The 16,009-nt window shown below is 46.1% G+C and overlaps 1 protein-coding gene across 1 annotated transcript in view; it reads left to right on the plus strand.

Moving 5' to 3' along the window:
- Positions 1–2,470, plus strand: part of LOC122185776 (olfactory receptor 5B12-like) — a 4,888-nt gene extending 2,418 nt beyond the window's left edge. The window contains exon 2 of the mRNA XM_042881853.1: positions 1,550–2,470. Within this exon, the coding sequence (XP_042737787.1) occupies positions 1,550–2,470 (921 nt within the window). The remainder of the gene's footprint in view (positions 1–1,549) is intronic.
- The last annotated feature ends 13,539 nt before the right edge of the window (positions 2,471–16,009 follow it).

A 16,009-nucleotide genomic window follows, 5' to 3' on the forward strand; every position in this document is an offset into this window, starting at 1 on the left:
CCATTCCATTCCATTCCATTCCATTCCATTCCATTCCATTCCATTCCGCCTCACTCCATCCTACTCCATTTCATTTTGTTTCATTCCAGTCAGTTCTATCCCTCTCTATTCTATTCCAGGGAAATCTGCATGTATTCAAATGAAATCCTTCTGGCTGAGAAATGAATGTCATTATTTCTACCCTTCTCTCTTCCTCCATTCTACAGTCCACCACCACACCATCAGTTCTCTACACTTTAAAACACAACTGATCAGTTGTTTCTTCAGGAAGATTCCAGCTCTCCCCTTCAGTCCTCTTGAGGCAGCTTTCCTTGTGGCCAAGGAAAGGCTCATCTTGGCCACAAGGACATGGTGATGCTCATCTTCAGATGGGTGCTCACCACTGCCCTCATGTCCTTCTCTGACAAGCTGCTCTACAGCCTGCCCTGGAGTCAGGAAAGTCCCCCGTAGTGGCCAGGGCCTGGCATTGTCCCTTGTGGAGGTTCAGGTGATTCCCATCTGCCCATGTGGGATGCCATCTTGGACAGCAAAGAGCAGAACCAAAGGGAAAGGCAGAGGAGCTAGGAGAGAAGGTGCCACCTCGACATGCTGCTTGTTTCCTCCTGCTTTTGTTTCACTGCACTTCACTTCTCAACATTCAACATGGCTTCTGAAACCCGAGGAGAACCCAAAGCATGTATGTCTGAATTATCAATGAGCTGCTTCCCACTCAAAGCTGTGCCCAAAGCAGTGGAAGCTGCATCAGTCAGGAACTTCCAAGTGCCTTGAAACTGCAAGGAGAAAGATGGAAAGATCTCTAATGCCCAGGAGGAGTATCATCAGTGAGGAGCTGAGAAAGGTGATGTCAGCCCCAGTAAGAGGTGTATAAGCAATTGCACATATCCACTGGAGGAGAATAAAACCTGGAGCTCCACCAGCAAGGCATCACTTTGGGTGCCCTGAGAACAAGCAGAGATGCTCCGTTGCTGGAGCCCAGATACAGACACAGGAGTGGCTGTATGTCTCAGGATGGGTGGAGCAGTCCTGAACAGCATGAGGTGGGTGAAGGCACATTGTTAGTAGATAGGGATTTCCCTTTTGTTTGTGCATCCTGCAGGTTTTCCAGCTAGCTTCTAGGAAACCTTTCAATTTCATGATAAATATCTTCCATGAAAGCACAGAAATGGCAGAAGTGAAACATTCATTATAGTATTTATTTCCAATGGTGCTGACTTTGTACAGATGCAGTCTTTGGAAATGCTGAAATCTCAGGCTCATGTCCAAATTTTGTCAAGATTGAGAGTTGCTTGGCTGGAAGGGGCAGCAGGGAAGAGCAGAAGAGACTTCCTTTCTATTTGCATGTCATATCTACTATGTGTAGGGGCAACTCTACAACCATTCTTCTAAGCATAATGCAAACGTCCTTATTTGTGACTCAGGGAAGGCATCAGCCAGTGCAGGTTTCCCATGTGTAAGAGGGATCTCCACCACAGCCACGCCAGTTTCCTTTCCTTCCATCACTTGTTACTTCCACCGACCATGGTATGGACAAATCTCTCTGTGGAGACAGAGTTACTCTTGTGGAGTTCACCCTGAGCTGCAGGAAGTGCTCCTTGTGGTGTTCCTCATCATGTACCTCATCAATCTAATGGGAAATGTGGGAATGATCCTCTTAATCAACTGCAAACCCAGGCTGCACACCCGCATGTACTTCTTCCTAAGCCACCTTTCCCTCCTGGACATCAGCTTCTCCTCCAGCACCACCCCAAAGTTCTTCCTCAGTGTCCTGACAGGGAGCAGAACCATCTCCTACAGGGGTAATCTCACTCAGTTTTACTTCTACGTCACATTTGGCACAGCAGAAGCCTTCCTCCTGGCCGCCATGGCATATGACCGCTACATGGCCACCTGCAACCCATTCCAGTACACACTGGTGATGTCCCAGGGATTGTGCCTGTGCCTGGTGGCCAGCTGCTACGCTGCAGGGGACTTCAACTCCATTGTGCACACAGTAGCCATGCTTCACCTCTCCTTCTGTGCCTCCCACCACCTGGACCACTTCTACCATGAAGGGCCACTGCTCTTTGTCCTCTCGTGCTCTGACACCAGCATCAGTGATGTCCTGATGCTCATCTTTGTCAGCTACATGGTGGGCACCACCAGCACGGCTACCCTGCTGTCCTATGGCCTCATTCTGGCCATCGTGCTGCAGACCTGCTCCCCCAGGACCAGGCATAAGGCCTTCTCCACCTGCACCCTCCACCTCTCAGTCACTCTCCTCTTCTACGGGGCTATCGCCTTCATGTACATGTGGCCTGGAGCCAGGAGGTCAATCAAGCTGGACAAAGTGGCTTCCATCTTCTACACTGCAGTCACCCCCATGCTCAACTCCTTTGTCTACAGCCTAAGGAACAAAGAGGTGAGGGCTGCCCTGAGTGGGCTGAGAAGGAAGGCACTGCTCATGTGCCACAGACATTGGGGCAGCTTTTAGCTGGGCATGGCCAGCTTTCCATGGAGAGGACCCGGAGGAAAGGGAAGATGCTAGAGCGTTGAGGGGTCTGTCCTAGAGAAGGTGGGATGCAGCCAATGGTGGGAGACACTCACAACAGAGCTGTCCTGGTCGTTTTCAGGGTTACAGGGCAAAGCTGAAGTGTCTAGCTGCAGGTTGGAGTCAAAGAAGAAAAGCATCTCTTTATTCCAATTCCAGCCAACATGAAGGGATATGCCTACTCTTCAGAAAGATTGTTTTTCTCTTCTGGTAGACAGAAGCAGAACGCCAAGGATGGAACATCAGGGAAGCCTGAGCACTGCCATGTGGAATGCTTAAGAGAAGTTCAGTCGGAAGTTGTCCTTATTTGACAACAAGAGCTCATTGTCACCTGACTCTATGCTACATCTCACGCACACTTGTCAGTTCTGTTGGGGTGTCTCTTTGTCATGTTTCTCTGAGTGTACCTCTGTGAGGTCAGCATGGAGGACTGCCCAATGCAGAACTCTGGAACCCACTTAGCAGCACTGCTCCAAGTGGGGATTTAATTATTAAAGCTCAAAAGAGGAGGACGTCCGTCACAAAGGAAGAGTGAGCTTTGGGGACTTTGGGATTACCAAATGACTCCCCAGAGAAGCCAGGCAAGATGCAATGCTGGGAGATGAGCACAGGCAGGCACTCAGAGATGGGGCAGAGTACAATACCCGCCATTTTCAGAGATCTGGATCTTTCACATAACTAAACTGAGAACAGTCAGGGAAAGGACCACTCCAGGAAAAGAATTTTAGCACCCTTTACTCCATGTAGAATATACTGGCCATGTGGTGTGATTAGACACTCTATACCTTTCAATAAACATGAGACATGTGAGAGGTGTTCTGGTGTCTGTGTGCTCTGCATGGTGCTAATGTCCCTGCAACCCCTTCAACTGCAGCCTGAGGAACTGGGAAGTGAAGGATGAGGGGATGAACTGAGGAGGCTGGGAAACGGACATCATACTTCTTAAAAGAGGAAAATGTGTGATTGCACATCCCGAAAGATATGTGTACAAGAAGAGCACCTATCTTTTCTTGTTTATGTTTGTATATCTTGCTTTTCTCAGCCTCTGCAGAAGGATACAACAAAGAAGCATAAGCTCTTCAGATCCTGAAATGCTTCATATGTTAGAGGTGTATTGATTTGCTCTTATTTGGACAAAAAGTTTTCAATTTCAAGAAGTAGGTGAGCCCAATCCTACACACATTCTCCAATCCCATATTCCAGATGGGAGAATACATGTTTATGAATCCCAGCGAAGTGTGGAGGATGTGCACAGTGTGCTTCAGTTTGGCTCACAGTCTAAAAATACACGTGAACATCTATGCTAAGGCAATGAACACCAATACATCTGAGGCCTGAAGTGTCCTTGAAAAGGTCCAAAGGTGAGAAGATGAGGAGCATTCCCAGCTCCCTCCCTCCAAGAGTGGTTCTGTAACTCCAGTGCCCTGCCTAGCAGAGTTTGGAGAGCAAGGCTGTGCTGATTGTTTGACCTATGCTTTCCTGAGCAGAACCAACTCCAATTTTCAACATACTGAAGAGGGTTTGGAAATAAGTACTTTGTTTAGGTGTTTTATTTTGTTCCATGGATTAAAAAGAGACAGGAACAAGTTGTCTGATTGGTGGGATCCAACCAAAGCGTGTTAGCTTGATTACAGACAGCTCTTCCGGCAGGCCTGGGCTCCAGGCTCCTGTCATCCAGCTGGTTCAGGCTGTTTCCATCACAAGCAATGATGCTCCCTTCTCAGAGCAGAAAGTGTTCTTTGGAGACCAACCACCCCTCAAGGAGTCACGGCTTAACAAGCCCTTCTGGGCCTTACCAAGAAAGTGCCCTCATCCTGAGAGCTTCTCAGAGCCTTGGAGTCAGCTGAACTGCTCTTTGCTAACAAGCCCTGAGAGACTCATTAGTGGGGACTAACAAGAAACTTTCTTCCTTGGTAACAGCAAGGAGCTCCTCTGCAGCCACTTTCTTTGTCAGAGTTGGCCCAAAGACAAAGAGGGTCCCTGTACTGCTACATGCAGTGCTCAGGGCATCACTTGGCATGGCTGACAGGAGCGGGATGCTAGTTCAGGTTCTCCTGATTAAAGCACCGACACCCCACCCCTCTGCTTGAATCTCAAACTCCAGGCCAAGGGTTTGGCAGGACCCTCCCACTCTGCTGTGGCTCTGCTTGGGCCACTGCTTTGTTTTCCTACTCAACATTTCCTCCCATTTAGGAAACTTTTCTGCCCTACTGCTTGAGTCAGCTGAATTGGAACTTCCAAAGCTTGTTGGTCCCATGGCAAGTATCGTATGACTTCTTCTAGAGGAAAAAGCACACGATTCTACAACAGTGAGGTAAAGCAGTTTGTATTCATACAGCAAAAACGAGCTCCAAGTACTTGGGTGGGAAGAAGGCACACAGGTTACAGTCCAGGTGAAATTAATTCTTGCAGCAAAGTGTTGATAGAAAGCCGAGTGTTTATTTCCCTGGCAAGGCTGACAGAAGGGAAGAAATGGGGGTTTGGAGAATGTTTTTGGAATGGCATTGCCTAACTCATCAACAGAATCCAAGTTCCTCCTGCAACCCAAGGCAGAAGGTGGGCTGTAGATGCTCCGCTGATTGGAATATTTCTTGGCCATCTTTTATGATCAGAAAGGCAACCAGGGAAGCAGTTCATGAGATGGCACAGTTTCTGGCTGAAGCAGCTCTCCACGTGTTGCACACAGAGTCAGTGGGCCTTGTTTCTTCGGTGGGTGAAAAGCAGGCTCAATGGTGACCTTATTGCTCCTACAGCTATTTCAAAGTAGTAAGGTTGAGGTTGGTCGCTCCTCACAAGCAAAAAGAAATAGGAGAACAGGATCTCTCCTCAAATTTTGCTGCTGATGATCTTAAATCTTCCAAAACACATTCAGGATGACAAAAGTTTAGAAGGAGACATTGATCTATGCTGTACAGGGCACAAGCTGTGATTCTTTCCCAAACAAGTGCATGAAGTCTTTCCACTTGCTTCTATTTATAATCAGAAGTTTTCACTGTATTCCCTCTTATTACTTAAGTTACACCTACCTATTACATTTTCATTATCTAAGTATGAGGTATCATATTTGAATCTCCTGCGCTTGTACGTGGGTCTTTAGTGTCCTCAGGGATCGACTGGGGAGGTACCCCACTCCTCACTTGCTCCATATTTGGGCTCAAGGACACTTAGTCTCTTCTGATCAGTTACTGTTTTCTACTTGTGCCTCAACTTGAGGATGCCTGTCCTTGTAGTACTTACTTATAGCCACCTTGGCTCCTTGAAGAGAAACTTCCCAACAGTGTTCCTTATCTAATTTAAGATACCCACATCGTTCCCCACCTTTGACTAATAAACACTTTAGGGCTAACTTTGCCTATGAAAGCGCTCCCCTACTGTCCTGGTCTTGCTTTTAACTATTAAAACTTGAAGCATTTGCAAGGCTTTCCACTGGCCATGGAAGATTGCATAGTAATATTCCATTTTCAAAAAGCCAATCCTTTTTCCCCAGAACTTCATAGATGGTGGACTCATTCTCCATAGTGGGCAAAGGGTTAAGGCTCTAGTAGTAAATGGATGGTTGGTGAATTTATTTTTAAATTATCCACCCAATTTCCATCACTTAATACCCAAGTAATGGAAGAATAATAGTCTCACTCTGAATTTAATCTCCTGAACAACCTCCAGTGTATTCTGAATTTCTACAATTACAATTACACCCATGGTTTGCCACATTTCAGTAACATTCCAAACCCATTCTTGTCCAAAGCTAGTACAATTATATTTCACCATACGATCTCTTCATGTATAATGGTCCCTTTCTCTGGACTAGTAATTGCTCCTTCGTATGTTGGATTTGGACCTGATTCTGAACTTCATTCCCATTGAAAACATTATGGGACTTTCCCAAAATGTGTCCATCTGTTTCCTAAGGGCCCATTCTATGTGTTCAAGTGCCTTCTTGTAAACCTCCTATTACACTAGGAGTCTCAATCCAGTGGTTTTCTTGGGGCTTAAAATCCCCCCACTGAAATGGATCTTTACTTTGGTATTTATAGGCAAGTGGTGATACTGGTAATATTCTGTAACTTCCCAAATTTATGCATTCACTGTAAGACCAGGTTGTTTTCCAACCCACTGACCTTTACCATATAAAACAATATAATTAAAACTCTAGCCTCTGTATTATTACCAATAGAAAAATTAAAACCACATTAAAGAAAAGAATAATCCATAAACCTCAGGAACACTCCAATTCAGCACAGACCAATGGTCCTGGGTACTATTTGTTGTATCTCTCGTGTTAGTTTAAACTTCAAATAACGCCTCTCAAGTCCTTTTATTTTCCACTTATCCTTTGGAGGACCTTTCTTAATGTGGGCATAATGGATCCAGGGTCCAATTCCTTCCAGTTTCACTGCAGTATTTGTGATAAAAAGAATGTGATTAGATCATTTCCACCGTTCCTTTGAACATTCATCCTTCCAGGTTCATGGATAAATCCAACCTCCTGGTTTAAAATAAAGTACTGGAACATCCAATTCAGTGACTGATTCATTCTTTCCACCTTACCATACACCAAGGAGTATGCTGGTTCCACATAATTCCTAAAGCTCTAGTATCACCTCAGCCACAAAGTGTGGTCCTCTGCCTGATGACATTCCCAATAGGATCCTTTGGTAAAACTTCACTTACTTCTTCTGTTTGTTTAGTTCACAAGGGAAATGCTTCCAGCCATCAAGAAAAAGCACCAACCAACACCAATAAATATTGACACCCATTTTGTTTTGGATGTTTAGCAAGGTATGCTTGCATATAATCACAAGTATCTTCCCTTTTAATTTGCCATAGTAGGGTCTTGGCTGTATACAGGGATTATTCTTTTGACTGATTTCACACTTTTATATATAGCTCTTACTTATTTTTCTCATTCTTCTTCCTAGCATGCAGGGTTTAAGTGCATGTCCCCAATGATTGCCCTGATGCTTTGCACTCATTATGTTTTTTCATCACACCTTTTGGTATTACTACTTGATGACTTCCAGTAATCCACCACCCACCCTCACTCTTACTTGGCTGCAATACCTCTGCCAAGTGCCCCCCTTTCTTACTGCATCTCTTGTGCTTTTCAGGCCATACCCCCCTCGTTTGTCTGCCTGTGGTTCTTTTTGCACCTTGGTCCACTTGGCAGTTACCTAAAACTTCAGAAGTATCCCCATATTGATGAGCTTTATTACGGCATTCCCCCTTAGTAAATCTATAGTTTGTAACAGTTTCTGTATTAACTCCCCATATTTAATTGGATTCTCCTGGGAGCTTAGCCCTCCTTCAAATCGCTCCACTTGTACGTACCATGCTAAATCTGCAATCAGCCCTTGTGTTGGCTGCTCTTTCTTCAGCCATTTCCAAAGCTCTAACGGGAGCTCTCAGCTCTGCTTTTTGCCTAGAATTACTTCCTGGGAGTGGCTGGGCTTCCATCTCTCCGCCTGGTGTCACTATTGCATAGCCAGCTTGATGGCTACCATTGAAGGCAATCCGTCCCTAATTTGGTATCCGCAATCTAGGCCATCCTGACACACCTGAGGGAGCTTGTGGCTCCCATTTTGACTTCAGCTCTGGTATTTGACACACCACCTCCTTTCATTCAACCTCCAGACTTTGGTATCCTTGAGTGATGGTAAAACTGGTTCAGATGCTTCGGATCACCTTGGGATTTCAGCAGCCCAACCAACAGATTCACAGCATCCAGTGCTTCAACAGGGGTCTCCAATTTCTGTTCCTCTTCCTGTAGCAAAAAAAAAAACAAAAAACCACAATTCCTCAAGCTTCTAAGAATTTATTTTCCATTATCTGTAACCTTATTGTTCCTTTATCTGTTCCTTTATCAGTTATCTGTGTATTCAGCAAGTCTCTTCCTAATAAGGGTCTCAGACATCCAGGAAAATACAAGAATTCGTGAGTAAACACCCAGTTTCCAATTCCACATTGGACTGGCCAGAAAAAGACCATATCTCCTTCTCCCCGCGGCCCAGCTACAGACATTATGTGTTCATGAAGTTTTCTCTTAGGAGCATTTAATACTGTACAAACTGTTCAAGTGTCTATCAGAAGTTTCACCCTTTCCCTTCCCCAACTCTACTATCTTTATCTTCGTATGTCTCCTCCATCTCCTTGCCTCTTTCACCCATACCACAACTGAATAGCACTGCTGTATCGTAGACTTTTCCCTCTGTTTCTCCAAAGCCAGAGCATTTGCATCCTCACACACTAACTGACAGTTCTTATGGATTTTATAGTGATTTCTTCATTCAGAAGAGCAAGTCCACACACGGTCCTTCGTCCCGTTTTCTTTCCCTCCTACAAAATAGCATTAATTGCAAAACTGTATTATAATTCAGAGTGCCATTTACCGGCCACTTTTCTTGACCACCACTAATTACAATACGTTATCAATTTGCTTCAATTTTCTTATTTGGTGTCCCCCAAACTTGTTCCAGTGTCCCAGAGAACAGTAGTTCTGGGAGCTGTGGACTGTACATTAACCACATTACTGACCAGAAATAAAACACTCTTAATCAAAATTAACCTTAACCAAATTCCCTGAATTCTGGTCATCGCTGTGTGCAGGGAAATGCCAAAATACCAACACCGAGGCACCAATTCCTTCATATAAAATTTCAGTGTCTCTCTATTGAATAACAAACAGCTGCTCACCAGCTGGAGGATCGCAAAGGGAGTCTTTGTGAAGTTCTCTGGTGCACACTGGAGCCTGACTTACAACATTCTTATTTATGGCAGTCTCGAATCATTGAAGAGAAACATCCTGTCTTGAGAAGGTTGTTTATCAGGACATCTGGAAATTAAAGCAGAGGTGAAGTAGAAAAAGAGCCAGACAAAAAAGTCAAATAATCAGCTTTTGAGACACCAGTGCCAGGGAAGGTTTAGGCTGAATGTTAGGAAAAAGATCTTCAATAAAATGGTCATGAAGCATTAGAACTGGCTGCCCAGTGAAGTAGTTGAGTCACCATCCCTAGAAGTACTTAAAAGATGTGTAGAAGTGGTGCAATGATGTAAAATGACACGCAGATGTGGGCATGGGTTAGCGATAGATATGGAAGTGCCAGATTAATGGCTGGGCTTTATCATAGGAGACTCTTTCAAACTAAGTGACTCTGTGACTCTAAGTGATCTCTTTTCACAGCTCATGGACAGCAGCAGGTCACCAAGGATGGACTCAGGAAAGTTTGAACACAACCACCAGGGATTCTTTGGAGCAGCTCAACCTGAAGTCATTGCACAAAGATTTTAGGGCAAACATTTGCTAACTGGAACTTTCTGCCACTGAAATCCCATGTGGCATCCCTTTTACACACTTTTGTATTTCTTTGGGGTATCTCTTGGTTCTGTTCCTCTGGCAGCTCCTGGGGCTCTGCCTGGAGGACAGATCAGTGCAGAGCTTCAACACCCACTCATCAGCAACGAGATTTAATTAATAAAGCACAAAAGAAGTGGACATCCATCACAAAGAAAGCATGGGCCTTGGGGCTTTCGGAGTCCCTAGAGAAGCCAGAAGAGATGCAATGATGGGAAATGAGCAAAGTCAGGGACTTAGAGAAGGGGGGAATTAAATTCTCACAAATTTCAGAGATGTGACACTTTCACATTTCTAGACGATAGCAGTCAGAGAACAGAACACCCTAAAGAGGAAGTTTTAAAATGGCTTTATCAATATAGGATATATTGGGAAGGTCAAGGGACACATCTTCCTGAAAGAGATGTTAAGGCACAGGAGAGATGAGGTGATCTGAGACAGTAAGCATGGCTTCAGCAAGGGCAGATTGTGTCTGACCAATCTGGTGGCTTTCTATGACGAAGTGATGGCATTGGTGGACAGAGGAAGGACAACAGGTGTCATCTACCTGTACTTGTGCAAGAGCTTTGGTGTGGTCCCACACCACATCCTTATCTCTAAGTTGGAGAGAGATGGAGTTGAAGGCTGGAACATTAGGTGGATAAGGAATTGTTTGGATGGTCACAGCCAGAGGGTCCCCCAGGGGTCCGTCTTTGGACCAGTGCTCTTCAATATCTTTATCAGTGACACGGACAGTGGGATTGAATGTACCCTCAGAAAGTTGGCACCAAGCTGAGTGGCGTAGTTGATACAATAGAACGGAGGGACGTCATCCAGAGGGACTTGAACAAAGGCTCAAAAGGAGGTCCCAGCCCCAAATAACTTGTTCAAACAAAGACTTTGCTGTGAGTTGCAATACTGAAACACACTACTGTGCTAAAGTAAATTGAAGTTGGCTTGGTTTTCAGCTAGCTCTGAAAGAAAAGGGTTGGTCTCCAGGTTCTTCACCTCTCAGGAATTGTCCACTCCCTTTTATTCAAAGGAGAACAAGTGCATTTTTCTCTTTCTGTGCCTTTGTTTACTCAACAGCATTAGTCAGGTCCTCCAGATTGGGACTCATTTCACTCTGTTTTACATTCAGCTTGCATTAAGACCCATAGCTCATGTCTGCTGTTACTTCTTTGTAAGCCAAGTTCTTATGAGAGAGTTGGTTCTCTCACCAACGCGATCCACAGAGCTGAATGAGATCTTGGCTGATGAATTGTTGGTGTTTAAACCAGGTTCCACCAACACACTTAACCAAATCTCTCTTGGCCACAGGGCACTTACGTAGAAGAGATTACATGGTATTGTTTAAAGCTAAGGAGGTAAGTCCTTTCCATATATTCACATTCCATATATTCATATTCCTTATATTGAAAGCCAGGCTGGATGTGGCTCTGGGCAGCCTGGTCTGGTGGTTGGCGACCCTGCGCATAGCAGGGGGTTGAAGCTAGGTGTTCACTGTGGTCCTTTTCAACCCAGGCCATTCTGTGATTCTATGGCTCATAAGGACGTTTGAGGTGATCTTCAGCTACAGTCACTAGGTATCTACATGGAGGAGAGGTGAATCTTACCCTGGAGAAAGCAGCACTGCTCATACCTATGTTTAAATCAAAGTTAACCAAAATAGCCCCATCTAATAGCAAGCTTCACCATATTGGACTAGATGGCCTTTAAAGGTCCCTTGCAACTCAAATTGATATGCTTCAGTTACCAAGGCCAGCCTTCAAGAGATCCCTAGTCCAGAGGATCAGGGAGAAAGTCTGGAAAAGGAAGACTTTCCCTTGACTGGGGAGATCATTACAGCGTAGAATATTTAGGAAAACTTGACACCCAGTCCATAGGTCCTGATGGGATGCACTCATGAGTGCTGAGGGAGCTGGTGGACATGACTGCTAGGCCACTCTTGATCATCTTTGAAAGGCTGTGGCAATCAGGAGAGGAGCCTGACAACCAGAAGAAAGTCAGGATCACCAGTATTCAAAAAGGGCAAGAGGGAGAATGCAGAGAACTGCAGGCCAGCCAGCCTCACATCCACCCCTGGAAAGGGGATGGAACAGCTTATTCTAGATGTCATCTCTAAGTACGTGGAAGACACAAAGGAGCAGGCAGCTTATGCTCATGAAGTAGGTGGTATGCATAATAACCATGGCTGCACGGAGGTTTGGGACCCATTTCAGGGACAGGAAATATGGGAAAAGATGAATAACCGCTTGTCCTTTTGGAATTGATACCAGCCATGTGGTGCTGTGGGCTCCATGTTGTAGCTGGACAAGATCTCCTGCAATGAATTTGCCGCACAGGAAACTCCAGTGACGTCTCCCCTGGTAGAGTGACAGCTGTGCTGATAAGGCAGGAATGGGAGAGCAAACAGGGTGGGAGGGAAACACCCAGTACAGTCTGAGAGGGTTTGCTCCAATCTGGTGAGAAAGACAACCACACATGGATTAAATAGTAACCAGAGATATGGCAAGAAACTTGGGACACAAAAGTGCTCAGCTCTGCTGCTTTGTAGTCTGACCTGCAATGCATAGGGCTACCCGTTGATTGTGTGTCAATAAATCAACAGATCAATGTCACCCTGATTTGGTTTGACCCAGTTTTCTCCTTGCTTCACCACCAGCCCAAATTATTGCATGGCTCTGGGGTAGCATTAGGGTTCTAGGTTCATCACCATCCTCATGGGTCATGGAATCAGTAAGGCTGGGAAACATTATCTAGCATTTGCCTTTGGGGAGAATCATCATGGCTGTATCTCAGACTGCTTTGCAGTGCCTTCATTCACAACAGAGGTTGCCCAACTGCCATCCATAACATTTTATCTGTTAATCACTGAATGATGTTTCATGATAAACAAGGAAGAACAGTTCCTGTGTAGCATATCAGTTACTTACTGTCATCTCCCCTTTTCTTGCTTAAAGGCATTCGTGTCCTGAGGCCACGTGTGATGGCATTTGATGACTTTATAACATCTCCTTGGTTCCCTGGAATGACAATATCTCTTTTGTCCCTACTTGCTAAGCAGAAGGGCCAGCCCATGATGTGAATATTTTGATAGGTAGCAGAATGTGGCAGAGATTTAAGTGAGAAGAGTGAGGCTGTAGCTCCCTACTTGTGCTTTTCATGGGGGTGAGTTAACTGCTAAACACAATTAATTACATTTGGAGCACCGAGTGAAATTATCAGTACCCTGAGCCAACAGAGGACAATGAATCAGACTTCAGGTGAGGCAACAGGCAGAAGTCTCCAGGAGCACCACCTGTATGGGATATTTAATGATATTTAATGAAAAAACTAAGCACATCACCCACATCTTTACCATTTCTGTGAGTCTCCTCAAAGCCTCCTTCACCTCCTGGTTCCTCAGGCTGTAGATCAAGGGGTTCTGCATGGAGGTCACCGTGGTGTAAAGCACTGCTGTCCGTTTATTATCCCTGGAGCTTTAAGTAAATAGTGATGTACCATGGAGGAAGCTCACAACAGTCAGGTGAGAGGCACGAGTGGAGCAGCATTTTGGGAATACGATGAATGAGTACAGCAGGGGATGGCAAATGGCTGCACAGTGGTCTTAAGCTATCATAGCCAGCAGGAAGCCCAAGAAATCAAAAATGAACACCTGGGCTGCACATCCAGCATGGGCAATGCCCTTCTTCTCTGACACAGAGTCAACCAACACCCTGGGGATGATGATGGTGGAGGAGCAGAGGTCTGCAAAAGCCAGATTGCCCAGGAAATAATACATGGAGATGCAGAGTTGAGGGCTGGTACACGATCATCACCAGGTTCCCCAGGACGGTGGCGATAGAGATGAGCAGAAACAGAAGCAAAAGGGGAACCTGACCCATGAGGCCACCTGTGAACCCTGCTAAACCAAACGCAGTCACCTGGGTGCAATTGCTTTCTGCCACTGGCTTGGTGCATGCTTTCCACATGAAGAAGGACAGAAAGATTCTTGCAGTTCTTTCTGCTGCAGGCAGGCATCCCCCAGCTATAAAGCCCTCTCTCCAGCAGGCCATAGAGATGAGAGCTAAAGGAAGATTTCAGGCATGAACTGATTAGAAACAGCTTGCCAAAAGGTGCAGCACCATGTGGGTAACATAAAATGGGATTTTGCAATGCTTCTTTCCTGGGAGAAAGAGGTTTCTCTTGGCTTCCTGAGACTCTCTTTCAGCTCTAAAGCATTTGCTGGCTCTCTAACCCATTTCTAGAGTCTTCAGAAGGAGATGGGCATTCCCAAAAGCTGAAAAATATATCCTTGAAAGTACTTTGGGGGGAAAAAAATCTTGCTCTCTGCATTAGAACTTGATAATAACTCACTTTCAGCAAATGCCTCGCTATTTCATGAAGTCTGGGGATTTGGGAACTGAGAATCTCTTCAAGCCTCAGGAGAGGAACAAAACCCAGAGCAGGAGAGGAACAAATCCCAGAGCAGGCCATCCTCCTTTCTCTGCATATCTAGTTTTGGATAAGCAGCGCACCCAAAGCAGACAGCCTCAGATCAGATGGACAAAGGGGCTCTGTTACCCCTCAGAGACAGTATCTGGCCATACACATCCACTTTGTGAATATTTCAGCTTCACCATACACTTGGATGGGCACTGGTGGAGCACAATCCCCCACCCACTGTGGGTGATGAAACACCTTACTACCCATTTTAAACCCCTTGTATGCAAACCATAGCTCTCTAATTTGACTACAAGGAGCCAACGGTATCAATCCGCTACCCGTTGCTGCCCTTCCCACCCACATGGCCTTCTCCCCACCTTGCACAATGTCCAAGCTGGTCAGCTGTGATTTCCCCCTGATAAAATGCATGCTGGATGCACTCTGCCACCTCCTTGCTCTTGCTCTGCCTGGAGAGGGCTTCCAAGGCGATTGAGATCACGATCCCACTGAGGACTGCCCACAGTCCTCCTGCACCCCTTGGTGCTTGGGATGACACCTACCTCCAAAGCGAGGAGAAACTCTGCAAAGCAAGGTTGGGTTCCTCTTTCTCAAGGCAAAGTTGGGTTGGATAAACTCTTGGAACTCACATTTTACAGATGTGGCACATCTGGAGCATCATCTCTGGCCACCAGATGGTGATGCACAGAGAAGGCAAGACCTGGCCCTATGGCTTCATGCTCTGTCATGCCCCAACAACCCCCTCTTTCAGGTGTTTGCTGGTGTGATAAAATGGACTGATTTATCTCAGACTCAGATTTACCACCTTGAGATCCTTGGTGTGTAGGAATTCTGCTGAGGGACACCAGCAGATTACTATCATGCTGCCAGCACAATCGCTGCATTCATTGCTTGCAAGTAGGAAGTTGGCAGCCTTGGGAAGGAAGAAACGAAACCACAAGTGATGTTGAGGCCAGAAGCAGCTGTTTTCACATGGCGTCATGGTTTTCAAGCCAACCATCCCCTGTTTAGAAACCTCTCTCCCAAAGAGCACCTGCCCCCAAACTGGGGGGTCTCGTTCCCACCCCTCTGTGGGAAAACATTCTACTGATGGAGACCAGAGAAGTTCATTAAATGCTGAAAAACAGAGGAAAGCAAAAAAATCGACTACGAGGACTGCAGTGCTGAGCCCCACCCTGGCTGTCATATCACCTCACACCTCCTCATCTCCTGCTCAATGCTGGCCCTGCGGCTGACAGCAGGAGATGGATGGGGCCATGCTGCTGCCGCAGGGGATGCAGGCAGCAAGGTGATGGATGTGGGGGACTGAGGAGGTGGCGGCCCCCCTCTTTGTCTGCACAACCAGTCCCATTCCCCAAAATTTAGCGCTGACCCAAAACACAGGGACTTCACCCCCTCCCCCCTGTTGTCCCCATCACCCCAGCTGTGCTGCTGGCCCCATTGCAGTTTGACAATTGCCCCCCATCCCCAGTGTCACATCCCCACCCCAGGCACACCCAGACCCACCTAGGGGTCCCAAAGCCATTGCTGCCCCTCCCATCCATCACTGGGGTGCCAAGGCATGAAGGCAGAACAGGGAGGGGAGGTAGTGCTCCCATCAAGCTCCATCCCCCTTGTCTCCACCCCCATGCAGGGAGATAAAACCCCTCAGTGTTCTGCGGGGGCTGCAGTCTGGAGCTGGCAGAGTTGCAGTTGCTTCATACCCACCC

This window comes from Lagopus leucura, unplaced genomic scaffold, assembly GCF_019238085.1.
Source record: "Lagopus leucura isolate 7727_CA_CO unplaced genomic scaffold, USGS_WTPT01 Super-Scaffold_100033, whole genome shotgun sequence".
Classification (NCBI taxonomy): Eukaryota; Metazoa; Chordata; class Aves; order Galliformes; family Phasianidae; genus Lagopus; species Lagopus leucura.